Source organism: Miniopterus schreibersii (genome assembly GCF_964146895.1).
Source record: "Miniopterus schreibersii genome assembly, chromosome: 11".
Lineage (NCBI taxonomy): Eukaryota > Metazoa > Chordata > Mammalia > Chiroptera > Miniopteridae > Miniopterus > Miniopterus schreibersii.
This window is the reverse complement of record NC_138111.1, coordinates 65,038,621-65,054,459: the sequence shown is the minus strand read 5'-3', so window position 1 is coordinate 65,054,459 and position 15,839 is coordinate 65,038,621. Positions and strand designations below refer to the sequence as shown.

Here is a 15,839-nt window from a genome sequence, read left to right as displayed (position 1 = left end):
ACAGGTGTTGGGTGCCCAACAAACATCTGTTGAATGCATGCATGAATGAATGGGCTAAGTTGGATTATCCACAGGGAGAATGGGAAATTTCTAAGTTAAGAATTACCCCACTTTTTGTGCCCTTTCCCACCATCCCTGCCCACCCCTGTTGAACTAGGGTTAAAAAAAAATAAAGCTCAACTCAAGCTAGGGCATTACCCGATGGAAAGACAGAGAAAAATAATTTTAGTGACTCTCACTTTACTTCAAGTTTTTTTTTTAGTGTGTATTATTATTTTTTTTAAATTTTTATTTATTGATTGAGAGAGAGAGGGAAAGAGAGAGCGAGAAACATCAGTTTGTTGTTCCACTTATTTGTGCATTAATTGGTTCTTGTATGGCCCTGACCGGGGATCCAACCCACAACCTCGGTGTATCGGGACGATGCTTCACCAATGGAGCTACCCGGCCAGGGCTCAAGCGTTATTAGCGTGTTTAAGTGGCCAGGAGACTCCAGCGCCCATCACCGAGGCTGTCATACTGGCTGGGGCGGCCTGTGACAGCAGCAGGGGGGGGTGTGAAGCACATGCTGTCACAGGCCCACCCGCCGGCCTTCTGGGCTTCACCTCAGGCCGGCGGGCTGGGCGCCGTGAAATGCAGAAGAGCGCTTCCATTCTTCTGAGTACCTGTGCACGCCAGCTATCTTAACAAGGCAGACCCAGAGGCCCTGGCACATGGCTCTGAGATTTTTTGATTTTTTAAAAAATATTTTTTTTGGCAAATGCTCTAAAATGAAAAAAGCCTGCCTGGGGAAAGAAGAGTCAGAAAGCATTCTCAATAAATCCATAACTGACCCTACTGAGGATGTGGGTGGAGTGGGTCCAAGTTTATCTTCAGCTCCCCCCCTTCCCTGCAATATGCCCATCTCGGACCTTGGTTCCTCTCACAGCTTCAGCAGCTCCCAGTCCCCGTGGGCCCAGGTGGGAGGGGAGGGCGGAGCCAGAGGAGGCAGAGGGGAGGGGAAAGCTTTTTGGAGGTGGGGGGACCCTCATCGCCCTGCGTGGCCCCGACTCACGTGTTGTGGGCAGGTGGGCCCTGAGCGGCGCACTCCACACTCCTCAAGTCATTGCAGCTTTTGATAAGAACATCCCTCTGCTCTCAGTCGCTTTGCGGTGTGGTGTTACCTAGACTGTGCTCATCAGAAGTGGCCCTTCCTCTGTGCATTAGGGGAAATACGTGGTCTGCTTTGACCCACTGGATGGATCGTCCAACATCGACTGTCTGGCCTCCATCGGAACCATTTTTGCCATCTATAGAAAGGTGAGTAGACAGGCTGATCTCTAATGCCACTTTCCTCTGGTGGTTTCCGGAAGGTTCCTGGCCTGGGAGCCGCGAGTCTGGAATTCTAATCTCTGTCGTCCCACCAGGCAGAGAGGCCCTGTCAGCAAACGGCGAAGCCCGCTCTGCCTCCGGCCCCTTCCTGGGGGGACGGGGGAGATCATGCCCTTCTCCCCTCCGCTGCCTTCGTGGGCGGCAGGCTCAGAGGACAGACGGGGCTTGTTTTGAAAACCTGGATGAGACACAAATGTCAGATGTGGGGTTGGGTCCCGGGAGGCATCTGTTTCCTCTTTTCGTATCTCAAATCTGACTGCAGTACTTTTCTATCGTTGCCACAATTCCCCAGCCGTTAGAGCTTGAAGTGATGACCTCCTAGTCCTGCAGGTCAGTCTGGCTGGCGTGGCTGGTTCTCTGCTCCGGGCCTCCCAAGGCCAAATCTGGTGTCAGCCAGTCTGGCCTCCTATGGAGAGGCTGGGCTGCTCGAGTAGCATTAGCCTCCCGGCTCATTTAGGTGGTTGGCAGAACTCAGAATCAAGGAGGCCCTTGATTCTTGGCTGGCGATGCTGGAATCAGTCTGTTTCTGGGGGCTTCCTGCATCCCTGACTTGTGACTCCTATGTCCTTAAAGCCAGCAAAGGCAGGGCAAGTCTTTCCCACACTTCTGGCCTCTCTGACACCCTTACTTCGCCTCATTGCCCTGCCTCCAGCCACAGAAAGTTCTCTGCTTTCAATGGTTTGTCTGATGGGCTCACCGGATAGTCTAGGATAAGCTGCCTATTAAATTAAGTAACTCTAATTACATCTGCAAAGTCCCTTTTGCCATGTCACACAAAATAGCCCCTGATTCTGGGGATTAGGGCATCTCTGGGGCCATTCCATCTACCCCACGTACTTAACAATAGTCAGGATCATATGGGTTGGTTTGTGACTTCATGACACTTCATGACAAACCACATAAGCCACACTCTTGCTCAACCTGAGAATCAGTCCCTGCCCCAGTCAGGATGGCTGGGCCTTTGCCCTGTGGCTTTGGGGCAGAAGGAGGCCAGCGGCACTTGAAGGCCTCAGGCTGCTCAGATGGGTAACTGGTCCTCAGACTGGTTTTCAAGGCCCATCTCCCTGGCTCCACAGGACACACTCTTTCCCTTACACTACCTGTGACCAAGCAAGTGCCGGAGGAGTGGGGGTGCCTCCTGCCATCTATGGTTCTGTCTGAACACCTGGATAATGCTTGGCTGGAGGTTGTCCAAAAAAGGGGCAAGAATTTGATTTTCAGGGCAAAAGCTTAGCAGAAAGCTAATCTTAGCAGAAAATGCGAATGAGCCTGAACTTCCTTTCTGAGGAGAAAAGCAAGGCGCAGACAAGGGGTCCACTCCTCCTGCCTCGGAGAACAGAAGGGACGCGAAGCCCGCGTGGGCTGGAGGAGCCCTCCGCTCGCTGACGGCTGCGCCTCCTTTTTATTGAAGAGACAGGGAGGCTTTTGTGGAGGGAGGAGGAGAGGACACAGGACACTTCTCTGGCATCTGAGAAAGTTAAGACGAAGATGCTTCAAGACTAAGCAAAATTGAGCCGCGGGGTGACTAAAGGAGCTTCATTTCCCCTTGAGGTATAGCTGGTGCGATTTTCATGAGATTCTGAAAAAAGACCTGCAGGTGGATCTCTGAGGCGACTGATACCTGCGTTTTCCCCCGGCTCTGGCTCCTGGCTGCTGAGCACGAGTCAGCGCTCCGGGGCCGGCCCCGGAGGCCGGTGCACATTCTACAGTCACTGGTTTTTTTTTCTTTCTGGTGAACAAATTGAAGCACAGAGAAGGTAAGTAACTCAATTAACATCATCAGTCAGGACAGGGATTCACACAGGCACCCTAACTTCACCATCACAGCTCTTAATAACTCCCTCCTCCAGTTTTAGTGAAATATAATTGACACGTAATGTTGTATTCATTTTAGTTGTATAACATAATGACTTGGTATATCTATATATTGTGAAATTATCAACACAATAAACTTATTTAACACCTATCACCTCACATAGTTACAAATTATTTTCTTGTGATGAGAATTTTTATGATTTACTCTCTCAGCAACTTCCCAACACACAGTGCAGCATTATTAACTATAGTTACCATGCTGCCTACGACAGCCCCAGAACTTATTTATCTTATTATTGGAAGTGCCTTTTGACTGCCTTCACCCATTCCCCCCCACCCCCCACCCCTTGTCCCTGGCAACCACCAATCTGCTCTCTGTTTCTACGAGTTTGTTTTTTTAGAGTCCACATATAAGTGAGCTCACATAGTATTTGTCTTTCTCTTTCTGACTTTTTTCACTCAGCACAATGCCCTCAAGGTCCATCCATGTTGCTGCAACTAGCAGGATTTTCTTCTTTGTTATGGCTGAATAACATTCCATTATATATACACACCACATTTTCTTTATCAATTCATTCATTGATGGACACTTTGGTTGGTCCCATATCTAGGCTTTTGTAAATAATGCTGCAGTGAACATGGGGTGCAGGTATGTCTTCAAGATAGTGATTTCATTTCCTTTAGACATATACCCAGAAATGGAATTTTTCAAAGACCGTCCGTACTGTTTCCACAGTGACTGCACCAACTTACATTACCATCATCAGTGCACAAGGATTTTCTTTTCTCCACACCCTCGCCAACACTTGTTATCTCATCTTTTTGATAATATCCATTCTAACGGATGTGAGGTGATATTTCATTGTGGTTTTGATTTCTATTTCCCTGATAATTGGTACTTTTAAACATCTTTTCATATCCCTGTTAGCCCTTTGTATGCCTTCTTTGGAAATGTCTATTCAATTCCTCTGCCCATTTTAAAATCATATTTTTTATGTTTTTGCTATTGAGTTATATGAGTTCTTTTTATATTTTAAGAATGTTGGGCATCAAGGCTGTGGGAAATCAATGAAGTGTTTTAAATAGAGAAGTGACATAGATCTGAGCAGGGCAAGGACAGAGTGGCAGAACCAGGCAGGTGGTCACTCAGACCAAAGGGCAGAGGTGAGGTGGGCAGAGACCTGAGAAGAGTGGGTTATAGAACTGACTGGACTTAGTGAAAGGAAGGGGAAGGTGATTCCCAGGTTTCTACTGGTCAGATGAAGGTGCTATTTGCTCAGATGGGGGGCAATGGGAGAAGAGTGGAAGTTTGTGGGGGTGAGACAGGGCAGATGAATTCCTTGTTGAGCTTGAGGCATCTGTGGGATACCTGAGTAAGGGTGTCTTGTAGGCAGGTGGCTCTAAGAGTTGGGCCGCCAGGAAAGATGAACATGGAGGTCTGGGAGGCACTGACACCTGCGTAGGGCTCGGAACTCTGGTGGTGGTGAGATTGCTGAGGAGTGTGTAGACTGAGAAGAGAGCTTATTAGTCAGGACTCTGGTATAAATGGCAGGGATGAATCAGGAAACCCCAAGACAGAAATATGGCCTCAGACAGGGCCTGGGCCAGAGAAGGGTCAAGCTTTTTTCCTCAAAGTCTCTCATCTTGTCTCCCCATGGCCACTGCACCCTTTCCTCTCTCTGTGGGCCTGTTTTTTTCTGATTCTTTGGCCAATGACAAAGGAAAGATGGTCACCCCAGTGCTCCCAGGTCAACCAGAATGTTCTAGCCCCAAATACAGATTTCTGGAGCAGAGACTCTGATTGGGCCAGTTTGGGTCAGGAATCCATCCTAGACCCCATAAAACTTGTGGGGAGGGTTTGGGACTCATAACACAAATATAGCAGCTGAGGGTCCCCACTTTGTACAGGGTCACAATGAAGAAGGTCCATTTTGCACTGGATAGACACTCAGGGCTGGGGAGGAGCCAGTAGGAATACCAATGTTTAAGAAGAGGAGTTGGAGCCCGGCCGGGCGTGGCTCGGTGGTTAAGCGTCGACCTAGGATCCAGGTGATCAGGGTTCGATTCCTGGTCAGGGCACATGCCTGGGTTGTGGGCTCGATCAATGACTCTCTCATCATTGATGTTTCTATCTCTCTCTCTCCCTCTCCTTTCCTCTCTGAAATCAATAAAAAGATATATTTTAAAAAAGAAAAAAAGAAGAGGAGTTGGAAAAAGCAAATGAGAAGACACATCTAGAGAGTTAGAATGAAAGCCAGACAAGAGGGCGGTGGACAGAAGCTCTGGAGAGACACATCCCAGGGAGGCAGCAGCCAAAGGATCCAACACTGCCTAGAGGTCAGGAAAGAGGAAGCCTGGAAAATATGCACCAGGTTTAGTGGATAGGGTCAGCCTGCGGTGCGGACAGGAGGAAGATAGTGTAGACAGGCTCCAGATGAAGGGTACAGACGCTAGGACACAGGTGAGGGCAGAGATAGGGCAATAGCTGGAGGGAAGTCTTGTGATCTAGAAAGTATTTCTAGCTATTTTTTTTAAGGCCAGGGATTCTCTGAGTAATTAAAGGCCAGTGGAACCTGTCGGGGAGGAGTGATTTCCTTCAAGCCACAGTGCAAGTTTCCGAGGACCAAGGAGAGAGTGTGCCGCTCAGCAGAGGCCGCAGGATCGGCTTGGAGGAGGGAGATTCTTGGGTCTGGGACAACTCTGGTTTCACAGGAAGAAAATGTGATCCTTCTGATGGATGAGCAGAGGTGTTCCAAAAGCTTCAGTGGGGACGACTAAAGACTTTAATTTAAAAAACCTAATACCACCTTTGCCTTCTACTTCTCTGAAGGTTCTTAGAGGCCAGGCCCTGGAGCAGTGGTTCTGAGACTTCTGGGTGTGTCAGAATTGCCTGAGGGGCTGATGCTGAGGGCCCAGCATTTCTGACTCTGGAGGCAGGGGGCATGGCCCAGGGATACGCACATCCAAGACATCTCAGCTGATGCTGATGCTGATGCTGATGCCACGTCCACTCTGAGAACCCCTGTTCTGGGGCCTGCTTCTCAGAATCCGTGTGTGGCCTGGGAACCTGGAAATAAAGCCAGATCACTGAGCACCTACACACAAGTCAGATGAAAATGTAATTCGTTTTTAAAAATGTGTTGGAAAGAATGCAAGATGGTAAAAGTAAGGAAAATATTAAAAGGAGTGTGCCATTTTTAATTAAATTAAATGTAGCCCTAGAAGAATATTAAAGGGAAAGCAACATTTTAAAGAAAGCCTTAAAGAAGGGTGGGATTTGGTTTTAGAATAAAGTTGCTAGGGTGTCACTAGCAGAGGGCATGCTGCCCTGTGTTTCGTTAGCTGTTGAGAGTGATGCTGTTCTAGCTACGTGCTGTGGTCCAGCCCCAGCTTTATCGCTCACTGGTTTCAAGAGGTTATGTGAGTGCCTTTCTGACCACCATCCTTTCTCTTTCAAATGAGGGCCCTAGAGTCTCTCCATTGTTCCGCAGAAACATAACGCAAAAGCACTTGAGAGATACAGAGTCCCATATCAATACACGTTTTTATTTGACCCTTAAAAGTTATTCTTCGGGAGAGTTAAGAAGCCCACGCCTTGGCAAAGGGTTCTCTCCAGAGACAGTAACGCACCCTGTTTCTCTCCTCTCTCCCCCAGAGCTCAGAGGACGAGCCTTCTGAAAAGGATGCCCTGCAGCCAGGCCGCAATATCGTGGCCGCGGGCTATGCCCTGTACGGCAGTGCCACCCTGGTGGCTCTTTCCACTGGGCAAGGAGTGGACCTCTTCATGCTTGACCCAGTGAGTAGCCAATATGACAGTGTCAGCACTTGGGGCTCTGTAATTCTAGTCCCCTGGGGTAATTTCCTGGAGACATCGATTTGTTGTTCCACTTATTTATACATTCATTGGTTGATGCTTTTTGTTGTTAATCCCTCCCCAAGGATATTTTTTCCATTGGTTTATAGAGAGAATGTGAGGGGGAGAGAGAGAAAGAGAGAGACACACATCGATAGGTTGCCTCCCACACACACCCTGACTGGGGCTGGGAATCGAACCTGGAACCCAGGTACATGCCCTTGACTGGGAATCAAACCCACAACCCTTTGGTGCATAGGCCAGTGCTCTAACCACTGAGAAACACCTGCCAGGGCCATTGGTTGATTCTTGTATGTGCCCTGACCAGGGATTGAACCCACAACCTTGGTGTATTAGGACGATGCTCTAACCAACTAAGCCACCCGGCCAGGGCCCTGGTCATTCTTAATACTTGCTCCTGGGGCCAGAGAGTCTAGTCTGGGGAGCCAACAGCATCATCAAGAAACATTAAGGACCTTTGTCCAAGTGAGGGAATTTGAGGGGTTCTGCAGGCTCGGTCCTCTCCTCTTAGGCCCTGCCCTTAGAGTTCATTCCTCTTTGGTTTATGGGAATACAATGATTTATGATCATTGCTGCAGATTTCCAGACAGAAACATGAATTCTTTATGCAGCGCCATCCAACAGAACCTCCTGTGGCAATGGAGATGTTTGGGGGCCTGCGCTGTCTAATACGATAGCCATCGCCTCATGGGACTGTTGAGCACTGCAGTGAGGCCAGTGTGCCCGAGGAGCCGGGTTTAAAATGCTACTTCATTTTAATTAACTTAGACAGCACATGTGACTAGTGGCTACCCTAGGACAGCGACACCATGGGTTGGGAGGACGCCCTTAATCTACACGTTCTTCCAATAGGAGGCGAGAGCGGTGGGAAGTGGCTCTGCCGGGTTCTGGGTTACGCTCCGTTTCTCACCGTGAGATGCAGGAGGGAAGGAGCACAGCCCCAGGGTAGATGAGCCTGGTGCTGCCTAAAGGAAGAAAGAATCCAATAAAACCACCAGAGCTCAACAAATAGGGCTGAGCTTTCATGGCAAGTACAGTAAAAATGTTCAGCAGAAATTTTGGAAAATATTTGTAACTTGGAGAATTTCTCTTTAAAATGCTGGATGCTCTGTCTATCACTTGTGAGCTACTTTGCCAAATATAGTCAGGTCTTGTGAAAATTCAAATTATTTTGACAGAAGGTCATTTCAAAGTTTCTAGTACTCAGTAAGTAAAAAGCACTTGTTCAGTGTTTCAATTTCATTTGAACTTACAGATGCTTATTAAGCATCTAGTAGGTCCCACAGCACCGTTCTCGGGGGAGACCAGCACTGATCAAGCCGACAGATATTCCAACCCTGGTGGGGTTTACATGTTGGTGCTGTGTGTGGAAGGAAGGGGGCTACAAAACTTCAAAACAGTTAAGCCAAACTTTATAATAGGAAAATCTAGTATCTTTTCAAATACAAACTTTTCACATTTAAACTCATCAGATTAAAACCCACTGATGTTTCAGTTTACTGGATACCCTGAATTCTCCTTATTTTCAAAGACACAGGTGAAACTGGAGAAATTCTGTAGTTCACAAACACTACCCTCAGACCATACAACGACCTTTCTAAAATTGTTCTGGAGTAATGGGTAACAGTTATACAGAGCTTATTAAGTGGGCAGTAGGTATCTGTTCCAAGCAATTTACATGTGTGAGTGCATTTAAACCTCACAGCAGCCCTCTAAGGTAGGTCCTACTATTTTTCCCATTTTCAGATGAGGAAAGTGAGGCACAAAGAAGGTAAATAACTTGCCCAAGGTCACACTAGTAGCTCGGGAGCCAGGAGTCACACAGGCTGCAATATTGTGACTTCTAAGAAAAGTATATATTTGGTCATTCACGTGACCAAAATATATTCCTCCTATACATTTGATTTTTATCCGAGGTTCCTGGCTCACAGCTCTCAAAACTCTTGAAATGTCCTAAGTATTAAGAATGATAAAGGTGTCTTATGTTATTGAGGTGACTTTCAGAGAGAGGCTGGGGGCTTGTTACCAATGGAGCCAACCATGTGATTACAGGGTTGGAACTCTCATTCCCACCCTCTGATCTCCAGGGAGGGGAGAGGAGCTGACGGCTGACCCAGTCACCAATGGCCAGCGATTTAATCAATCATGCTTATGTAATGAAGCCTCCATAAAACCCCCCAAAAATGGTGTTCAGAGACCTTTCCAGTTGGTGAACACACGGAGATTGGGGATAGTAGTATGCCTGGAGAGGTCTGAGCCGTTTGCTTATACCTTGCCCTGTGTATCTCTTCCATTTGGCTGTCCATGAGTTATATTCTTTTATAATAAATTGGTAATCTAGTAGATAAAATATTTGTCTGAGTTCTGAACCACACTAGCAAATTAATCAAACCTGAAGAGGAGGTACTGGGTCTTCTATAAACCTCTGACTATAGCCGGTCAGTCAGGAGCATAGGTGGAGGGTGGAAGCAGTCTTGTAGGACTGAACCCTTAGGCCCTGGAATCCGATGCTATCTCCGGGTAGTGTCAGAGTTGAGTTGAATCAACCTGAATTGTCATACACCTGCTGGTGTGTCTGAGACACACACACACGTTAGAATTGGTCCCAGAACACCTATTTACAGGCAGTCTTGTGCTTAACTACTATATCAATTTTGAGTAAATTGCTCTTGATTGCAAGCAAAATATATCCAAGAACATTCCTCAGTGTTTCTAAAGGCAATAGGTAGGTGCATTTGGCTTAGGGGCACAACTTAAGGATTCTAGAGACACAGCCGATGTTTTCCATCTTCAATCATGACAGGGGACTTGGTCTGGACTTACGTAGGCCTGAGAGTTCGACTGCACATCAGAAAAAAGAGACAAATCACTATATAATCTCTGCCAATCCTTCTTTATTAGCCTGAAATCCCTTTGGATCACAACACCCTACTATAAAGGACATTTGATCAAAGACTCCGTGTGGGAAGCTTAGGGCTTGTTAGGGAGGTTGACTTCAAGTTGAAGTAGTTTATGGCAGTTGAAACAGATAGAAAACTCATGGCGAGTGGCCAGCGGGTTACTTGGGCAGGGACTCAGAGGGCAGACTTCCTTGGTGGGTCAACCAGAGCCTGTCTGATCTGTGAGTTTGCAGGGCTGATGACTTGATTTTGTTAAGAACACTTTGTGTGCAGGCACAGAGGGACCACCTCGTGCTAACCGAACTCTCAGCTGTGGTATAAGCCACAGTGTCGAGGCATCGTTTACAAATGGCCTGTGTTGTTTCTGAGTGACAAAGATACAGTGCCTAATGATGAGGTACCTTCTCCTCAAAGCCGTGGGTAGCTTTTTGATTTTTTTTGTTGTTGTTGTTAATCCTCACTGATATTTTTTCCATTGCGTTTTATTTTTTATTTATTTTTTTAATCCTCACCAGAGGATATTTTTCCATTGCTTTTCAGAATGAGTGGGAGGGAGAGAGAGAGAGAGAGTGAGAGAGGGAGAGAGAGGGAGAGAGAGAGACAGAGGGAGAAAGGAACATTGATGTGAGAGAGACACGTGGGTTGGTTGCCTCCCAAATGCTCCCAGAGCAGGTTCGGGGATGAGCCTGCAACTCAGGTAAGTGCCCTTGACCGGGAATCTAACCCTCGATCCTTTGGTGCTCAGGCGGACATTCTCACCACTGAGCCACACTGACCAGGCCCGTGGGAAGCTTTTCAATAATCAGTGGTTGTTAGTGATCACAGAGTCAAAACAAAGGAATATATTTTCCAGGTTAGGGTAAGGCTCCACAACCATCTCCATCTCCCAAGAGGGCACAACTCTCTAGGCGTCTGAGTAGCCCCCCGCCCCCCCCAGGTTCAGGGAAAGATAAACAAGTGAATGGCATTAGCTATGCAACAGTTGTGCATATGTCTCGTTCTTTCCTGGTAAGCAAGAGAGAAAAGGATTCTGGCTCACTTAAGTAAAGGGTGCTACTGCATTCACGGGAAGCTGAAGACCCAGGCTAGAAACGGGCAGGCCTAGAGGACCAGGAAACAGGAATCACAGGAATGGTCCGGCAGCACAGCAAGTCTGGTCTGGACACCATCGCTGATTCTGTCTCATTCAAATGCCAGCGAGGAGTACTGTGCCACACTAAGTCAAGTGCCTGACCTTGGGCTAGAGTCTCCCTAGACTGGCATCCAAAGAGAAGAGTTAATTCCCCAAAGGAAGTTAGGGTGCCTTTAGGAAGTGGGACCCCATGCTAGGCTGCTCCAAAGCAAAAAATGTCCTCAGCAGGATATTAAAGCTCATGACCCAGAGTCCATCAAGAACATACCTGTAATAGAAATAAGTTAGATGTACTGAGTGACAGAGAGTGGGTTGTGGAGGAGCCGTGGGTGGTTGTGCTAAGAGGGAGTTGAACTTTACAGCACTTACTTTGCTTGATGATTCTGAGGAGTTGAGAAAGTTAGTTTTAGATTGGGTGTAGGCTGGAAAAGGGTACAATTAACGATTATATATCTCAATACTTTTTATCCAGGAGGTGGGAAGATTAAAGTGAGGGAGGAATCGCTGGTAGAGAAGCAGTTATCATGGCATTCCTCAGTAGCTGAGTAGCCTTGTCACTGTCTTATTTCATGCGTGATCAGCATGGCCTTGCCTCTTTATATTCTAGGAAGTTTCTAGTCTAGTTGCCAGCTGTGAGCTGTCATCTTGTGGTTTATCAAAACTGATTACATTTCCAGGCTCTGATTTCCCTTCCAGTGACTTAGGGCTACTTTCCAGCCTTTCAAGGTGAAATGTGCAGCTGGCCAATGGCTAATCACATCCACAGGAACTGATATCAGCAGCACCCAGGATACCTGAAGGTGTCCTCCAGATAGTGATCACAGTGGCTGTAAGGGGACTGGGCACGATGTTATTAATAATTCTGAGGATGTCTTTAATTTTTATCAACTATTCCTTATGCCAACTGCATACAGTTTCTGATTGGAGTTCCCCTTTACCCCATGTAAGAGTTACTGGGATAACAGGGACTTTTAATGGTTTCCAAGACTGAATCATTAAGATAAAATAACTGGACCACAAATTAGTGGTTGAACAGCATTCCCCACCTCTTTTGTGTAACGCGTTCTTCTCGTCGTTAATGGCCCAGATCTTCCTGAAAACACTAGGAATGAACTGAGGGTGATGACTTGGGGGATAAACGCAGCTAGGTTCCTTATAAATGAGTAGTCTGGCTGACAGTGAAAGTTACAAAGGAAACTACCCTCTGAATTATTTTATCTCCTGTTATATTACTGCTCACGCCTCCTGTGCAGGCTCAATACTGTCAGTATTTACACAACTCATGAAAATATCACCGGGCAGGCTTCCCAAGGACTTGGCAACCCCGGGCCCTTCCAGGAGGCCCACGCCTTCTAATGCTCTCTGATTGCCGGGGAGTGTGCTCTTGGCATGTTCCCTGGTATCTCTCTTCTTAGCGGTATTTTTCTTCAACTTTCTAGGCTCTTGGCGAATTTGTTCTGGTGGAAAAAGAGGTCAAAATTAAAAAGAAAGGGAAGATTTACAGCCTCAATGAGGGCTATGCCAAGTATTTTGATGCTGCCACCACGGAGTATGTGCAGAAAAAGAAATTTCCTGAGGTGAGTGAAGAAAGCCAAGGGCGGAGTGCTGTCTCCGTGGGTTCCTGTATCGATGGCGTCTGAGGGCCTGGCTGGGAGAGGCTGGTGCCGCAGTCCACGGCTCTGATCGGTATGAGAGTAGCAGACTCTGCCTTCATACGCAATCACTACCATTTATAGCCAGTTTGCCTACTAAAGATAATACTCCCCAGTTGAGTTTTTCCAGGAGAAATTTTTTATAATGAGCCCATGTTTTCCCAAAACTCAGAGGTTCAGGCCAGAACCTCTCTTCAGTCATTTGTGTTCTAGGCTACTACCTATATAGATTCTGTCACTCAGTTATATTTGCTTTTAGATGGAAGCGTTATATTTGAAAGTCCCATTCACATGCTCTAATATTGAGGCTTTGTGTTCACCCCGGGTTTTAGGAAGCTCTTTGACTCTCAATGGGATCACCAAGTTCTGGACTTCATGTGACTGTTGATACAGCCCAAACAATCCATTAGGCATGCCCACCGTTCAGGGAGAGCTTTTAAGGCAGGAATGGGAACATGGTCAACGAATTTCCAGATCAAGTGTAAAGCCTAGCCTAAACTGGGAGTAGAACAAAAGCTTGTTTACGAGTGGGACCCTTTCTCACTAAATTCTGGGAGATGTGGTAAGAGAGGCCTGTTTTCACACATTGGAAAAGTGTTGGTGTGGGAAGCCGACATAGTTGTCCCTGGAAGCTCCTTACAGGATCCCATGGGACCAGGTGCCACTGAGTCAACAGGATGCTCGGACCTCAAATTAAAACTTTGAAGAGTTTACATATCTTTTACTTTTGTCTGTTTCTTTCTTTTTTTGGGGGGTGTGTGTGTGTCATTTTTTATTATTGACAACAAAACCCAGTCAATTTTGACTAATAGGTTGTTTCTTTTTTTTTCTCCCACACACCCTTCCAACCCCCACCTTCCCTCTGAGATCCCTCAGTCTGCTCCATGTTTCTATGTCTCTGGATCTATTTTGTTCATCAGTTTATTTTGTTTATTAAATTCCACATCTGAATGAGATCATGGGGTACTTGTTTTTCTCTGCCTGTCTTATTTCACTTAGCATACTACTCTCCAGGTCCATCCATACTGTCCCAAAGGATACGAGATCCTTCTTTTTTACAGCTGCAATAGTATTCCATGGTGTAAATGTACCACAGCTTTTTGTCTACTCATCTACTGATGGGCACTTGGCCTGTTTCCAGATCTTAGCTATTGTAAATTGTGCTGCTATGAAAATAGGGGTGCATAAGTTCTTTCTGATTGGCCTTTAGGGTTTCTTAGGATATATTCCTAGAAGTGGGATCACTGGGTCAAATGGCTGTTCAATTTTTAATTTTTTGGGGAACCTCTATACTGTTTTCCATAGTGGCTGCACCAGTCTGCATTCCCACCAGCAGTGTACTAGTGTTCCCCTTTCCCCACACCCTCACCAGCACTTGTTCAATGATTTGTTGATGGAGCCATTCTGACAGGTGTGAAGTGATACCTCATTGAGGTTTTAATATGCATCTCTCTGATTAGTGACTTTGAGCATTTTTTCACACGTCTCTTGGCCATTGGTATGCCCTCTTTGAAGAAATGTTTATTTAGGTCTTCTGCCCATTTTTTAACTGGATTGTTTGTCTTCCTTTTGTTAAGTTGTATGAATTCCTTATATATTTAAGATATTAACCCTTTATCAGATGTGTCCTTGGCAAATATGTCCTCCCATACAGTGGGCTCCCTTTTCATTTTGTTGATGATTTTTTCTTGCTGTGCAGAAGCTTTTTATTTTGATGCAGTCCCATTTGTTTATTTTCTCCTTTGTTTCTCTTGCCCTAGGAGATGTATTGGCGAACATATTGCTATGAGAAACGTCTGAGATTTTGCTGCCTATGTTTTCTTCTAGGATTTTTATGGTTTCATGTCTTACATTTAAGTCTTTTATCCATTTTGAGTTTATTTATGTGTTGGTGTAAGTTGGTGGTCTATTTTCATTTTTTTGCATGTACCTGTCCAATTTTCCCAACACCATTTATTGAAGAGACTGTTTTTACTCTATTATATGTTCTTGCTTTTTTGTCAAATATTAATTGAGCCTAATGGCTTGAGTAGATTTCTGGGGTCTCTGTTTTGTTCCACTGATCTATATGCCTGTTCTTGTGCCAGTACCAGGCTGGTTGGATTACAGTGGCTTTGTAGTATAACTTGATATCTGGTATCGTGATCTCTCCAACTTTGTTCTTCTTTCTCAGGATTGCCGTGGCTATTCAGGGTCTTTTTTGGTTTCATATAAATTTTCAAAGTGTTTGTTCTAGATCTGTGAAATATGCTGTTGGTACTTTAATAGGTATTGCATTGAATTTATAGATTGCTTTGGGTAGTATAAACATCTTAATGACTTTAATTCTTCTAATCCATGAACATGGTATATTATTCCACTTGTTTGTATCTTCCTCTATCTCTTTTTGCAACATCCTGCAGTTTTCCAAGTACAGGTCTTTTACCACCTTGGTTAAATTTATTCCTAAGTATCTTAATTTTTTTGTTGCAATGGTAAATGGGATTGTTCTTTTAGTTTCTCTTTCAGAGAGTACATTATTGGTGTATAAAAATTCAGTTGAGCCCAGCTGGGCATGGCTCAGCAGTTGAGCGTCAACCTAGGATCCAGGTGATGGGGGTTTGATTCCCTGTCAGGGCACATGCCTGAGTTGCAGGCTGCAGCTGATCAATGACTCTCATCATTGATGTTTCTATCTCTCTCTCTCCATCTCCTTTCCTCTCTCTGAAATCAATAAAGATATATTTTTTAAAAAGAAAAAAAATGCAGTTGATTTCTAGGTGTTAATTTTGTATGTTACTGCCTTGCCGAATTCATTTATTAAATCTAGGAGTTTTTTGGTGGAGTCTTTGGGATTTTCTATGCACAATATCATGTTATCTACAAATAATGACAGTTTTACTTCCTCTTTTCCAATTTGGATGCCTTTTATGTTTTCTTCTTGTCTGATCGCTGTGGCTAGTACTTCCAGTACTAAGTTGAATAACAGTGGTGAGAGTGGGCACCCTCGTCTTGTTCCTATTCCTAGGGGAAATGGTTTTAGTTTTTGCCCATTGGATATGATGTTGGCTGTAGGTTTGTCATATATGGCCTTTATTAGGTTGAGGTATGATACC

At 45.6% G+C, this 15,839-nt stretch overlaps 1 protein-coding gene across 1 annotated transcript in view; it reads left to right on the top strand.

Moving 5' to 3' along the window:
* Nucleotides 1-15,839, top strand: part of FBP2 (fructose-bisphosphatase 2) — a 38,008-nt gene that overhangs the window by 6,019 nt on the left and 16,150 nt on the right. The window contains exons 3-5 of the mRNA XM_081150475.1: nucleotides 1,207-1,299; nucleotides 6,842-6,982; nucleotides 12,532-12,669. Of these exons, the coding sequence (XP_081006601.1) occupies nucleotides 1,207-1,299; nucleotides 6,842-6,982; nucleotides 12,532-12,669 (372 nt within the window). The remainder of the gene's footprint in view (nucleotides 1-1,206; nucleotides 1,300-6,841; nucleotides 6,983-12,531; nucleotides 12,670-15,839) is intronic.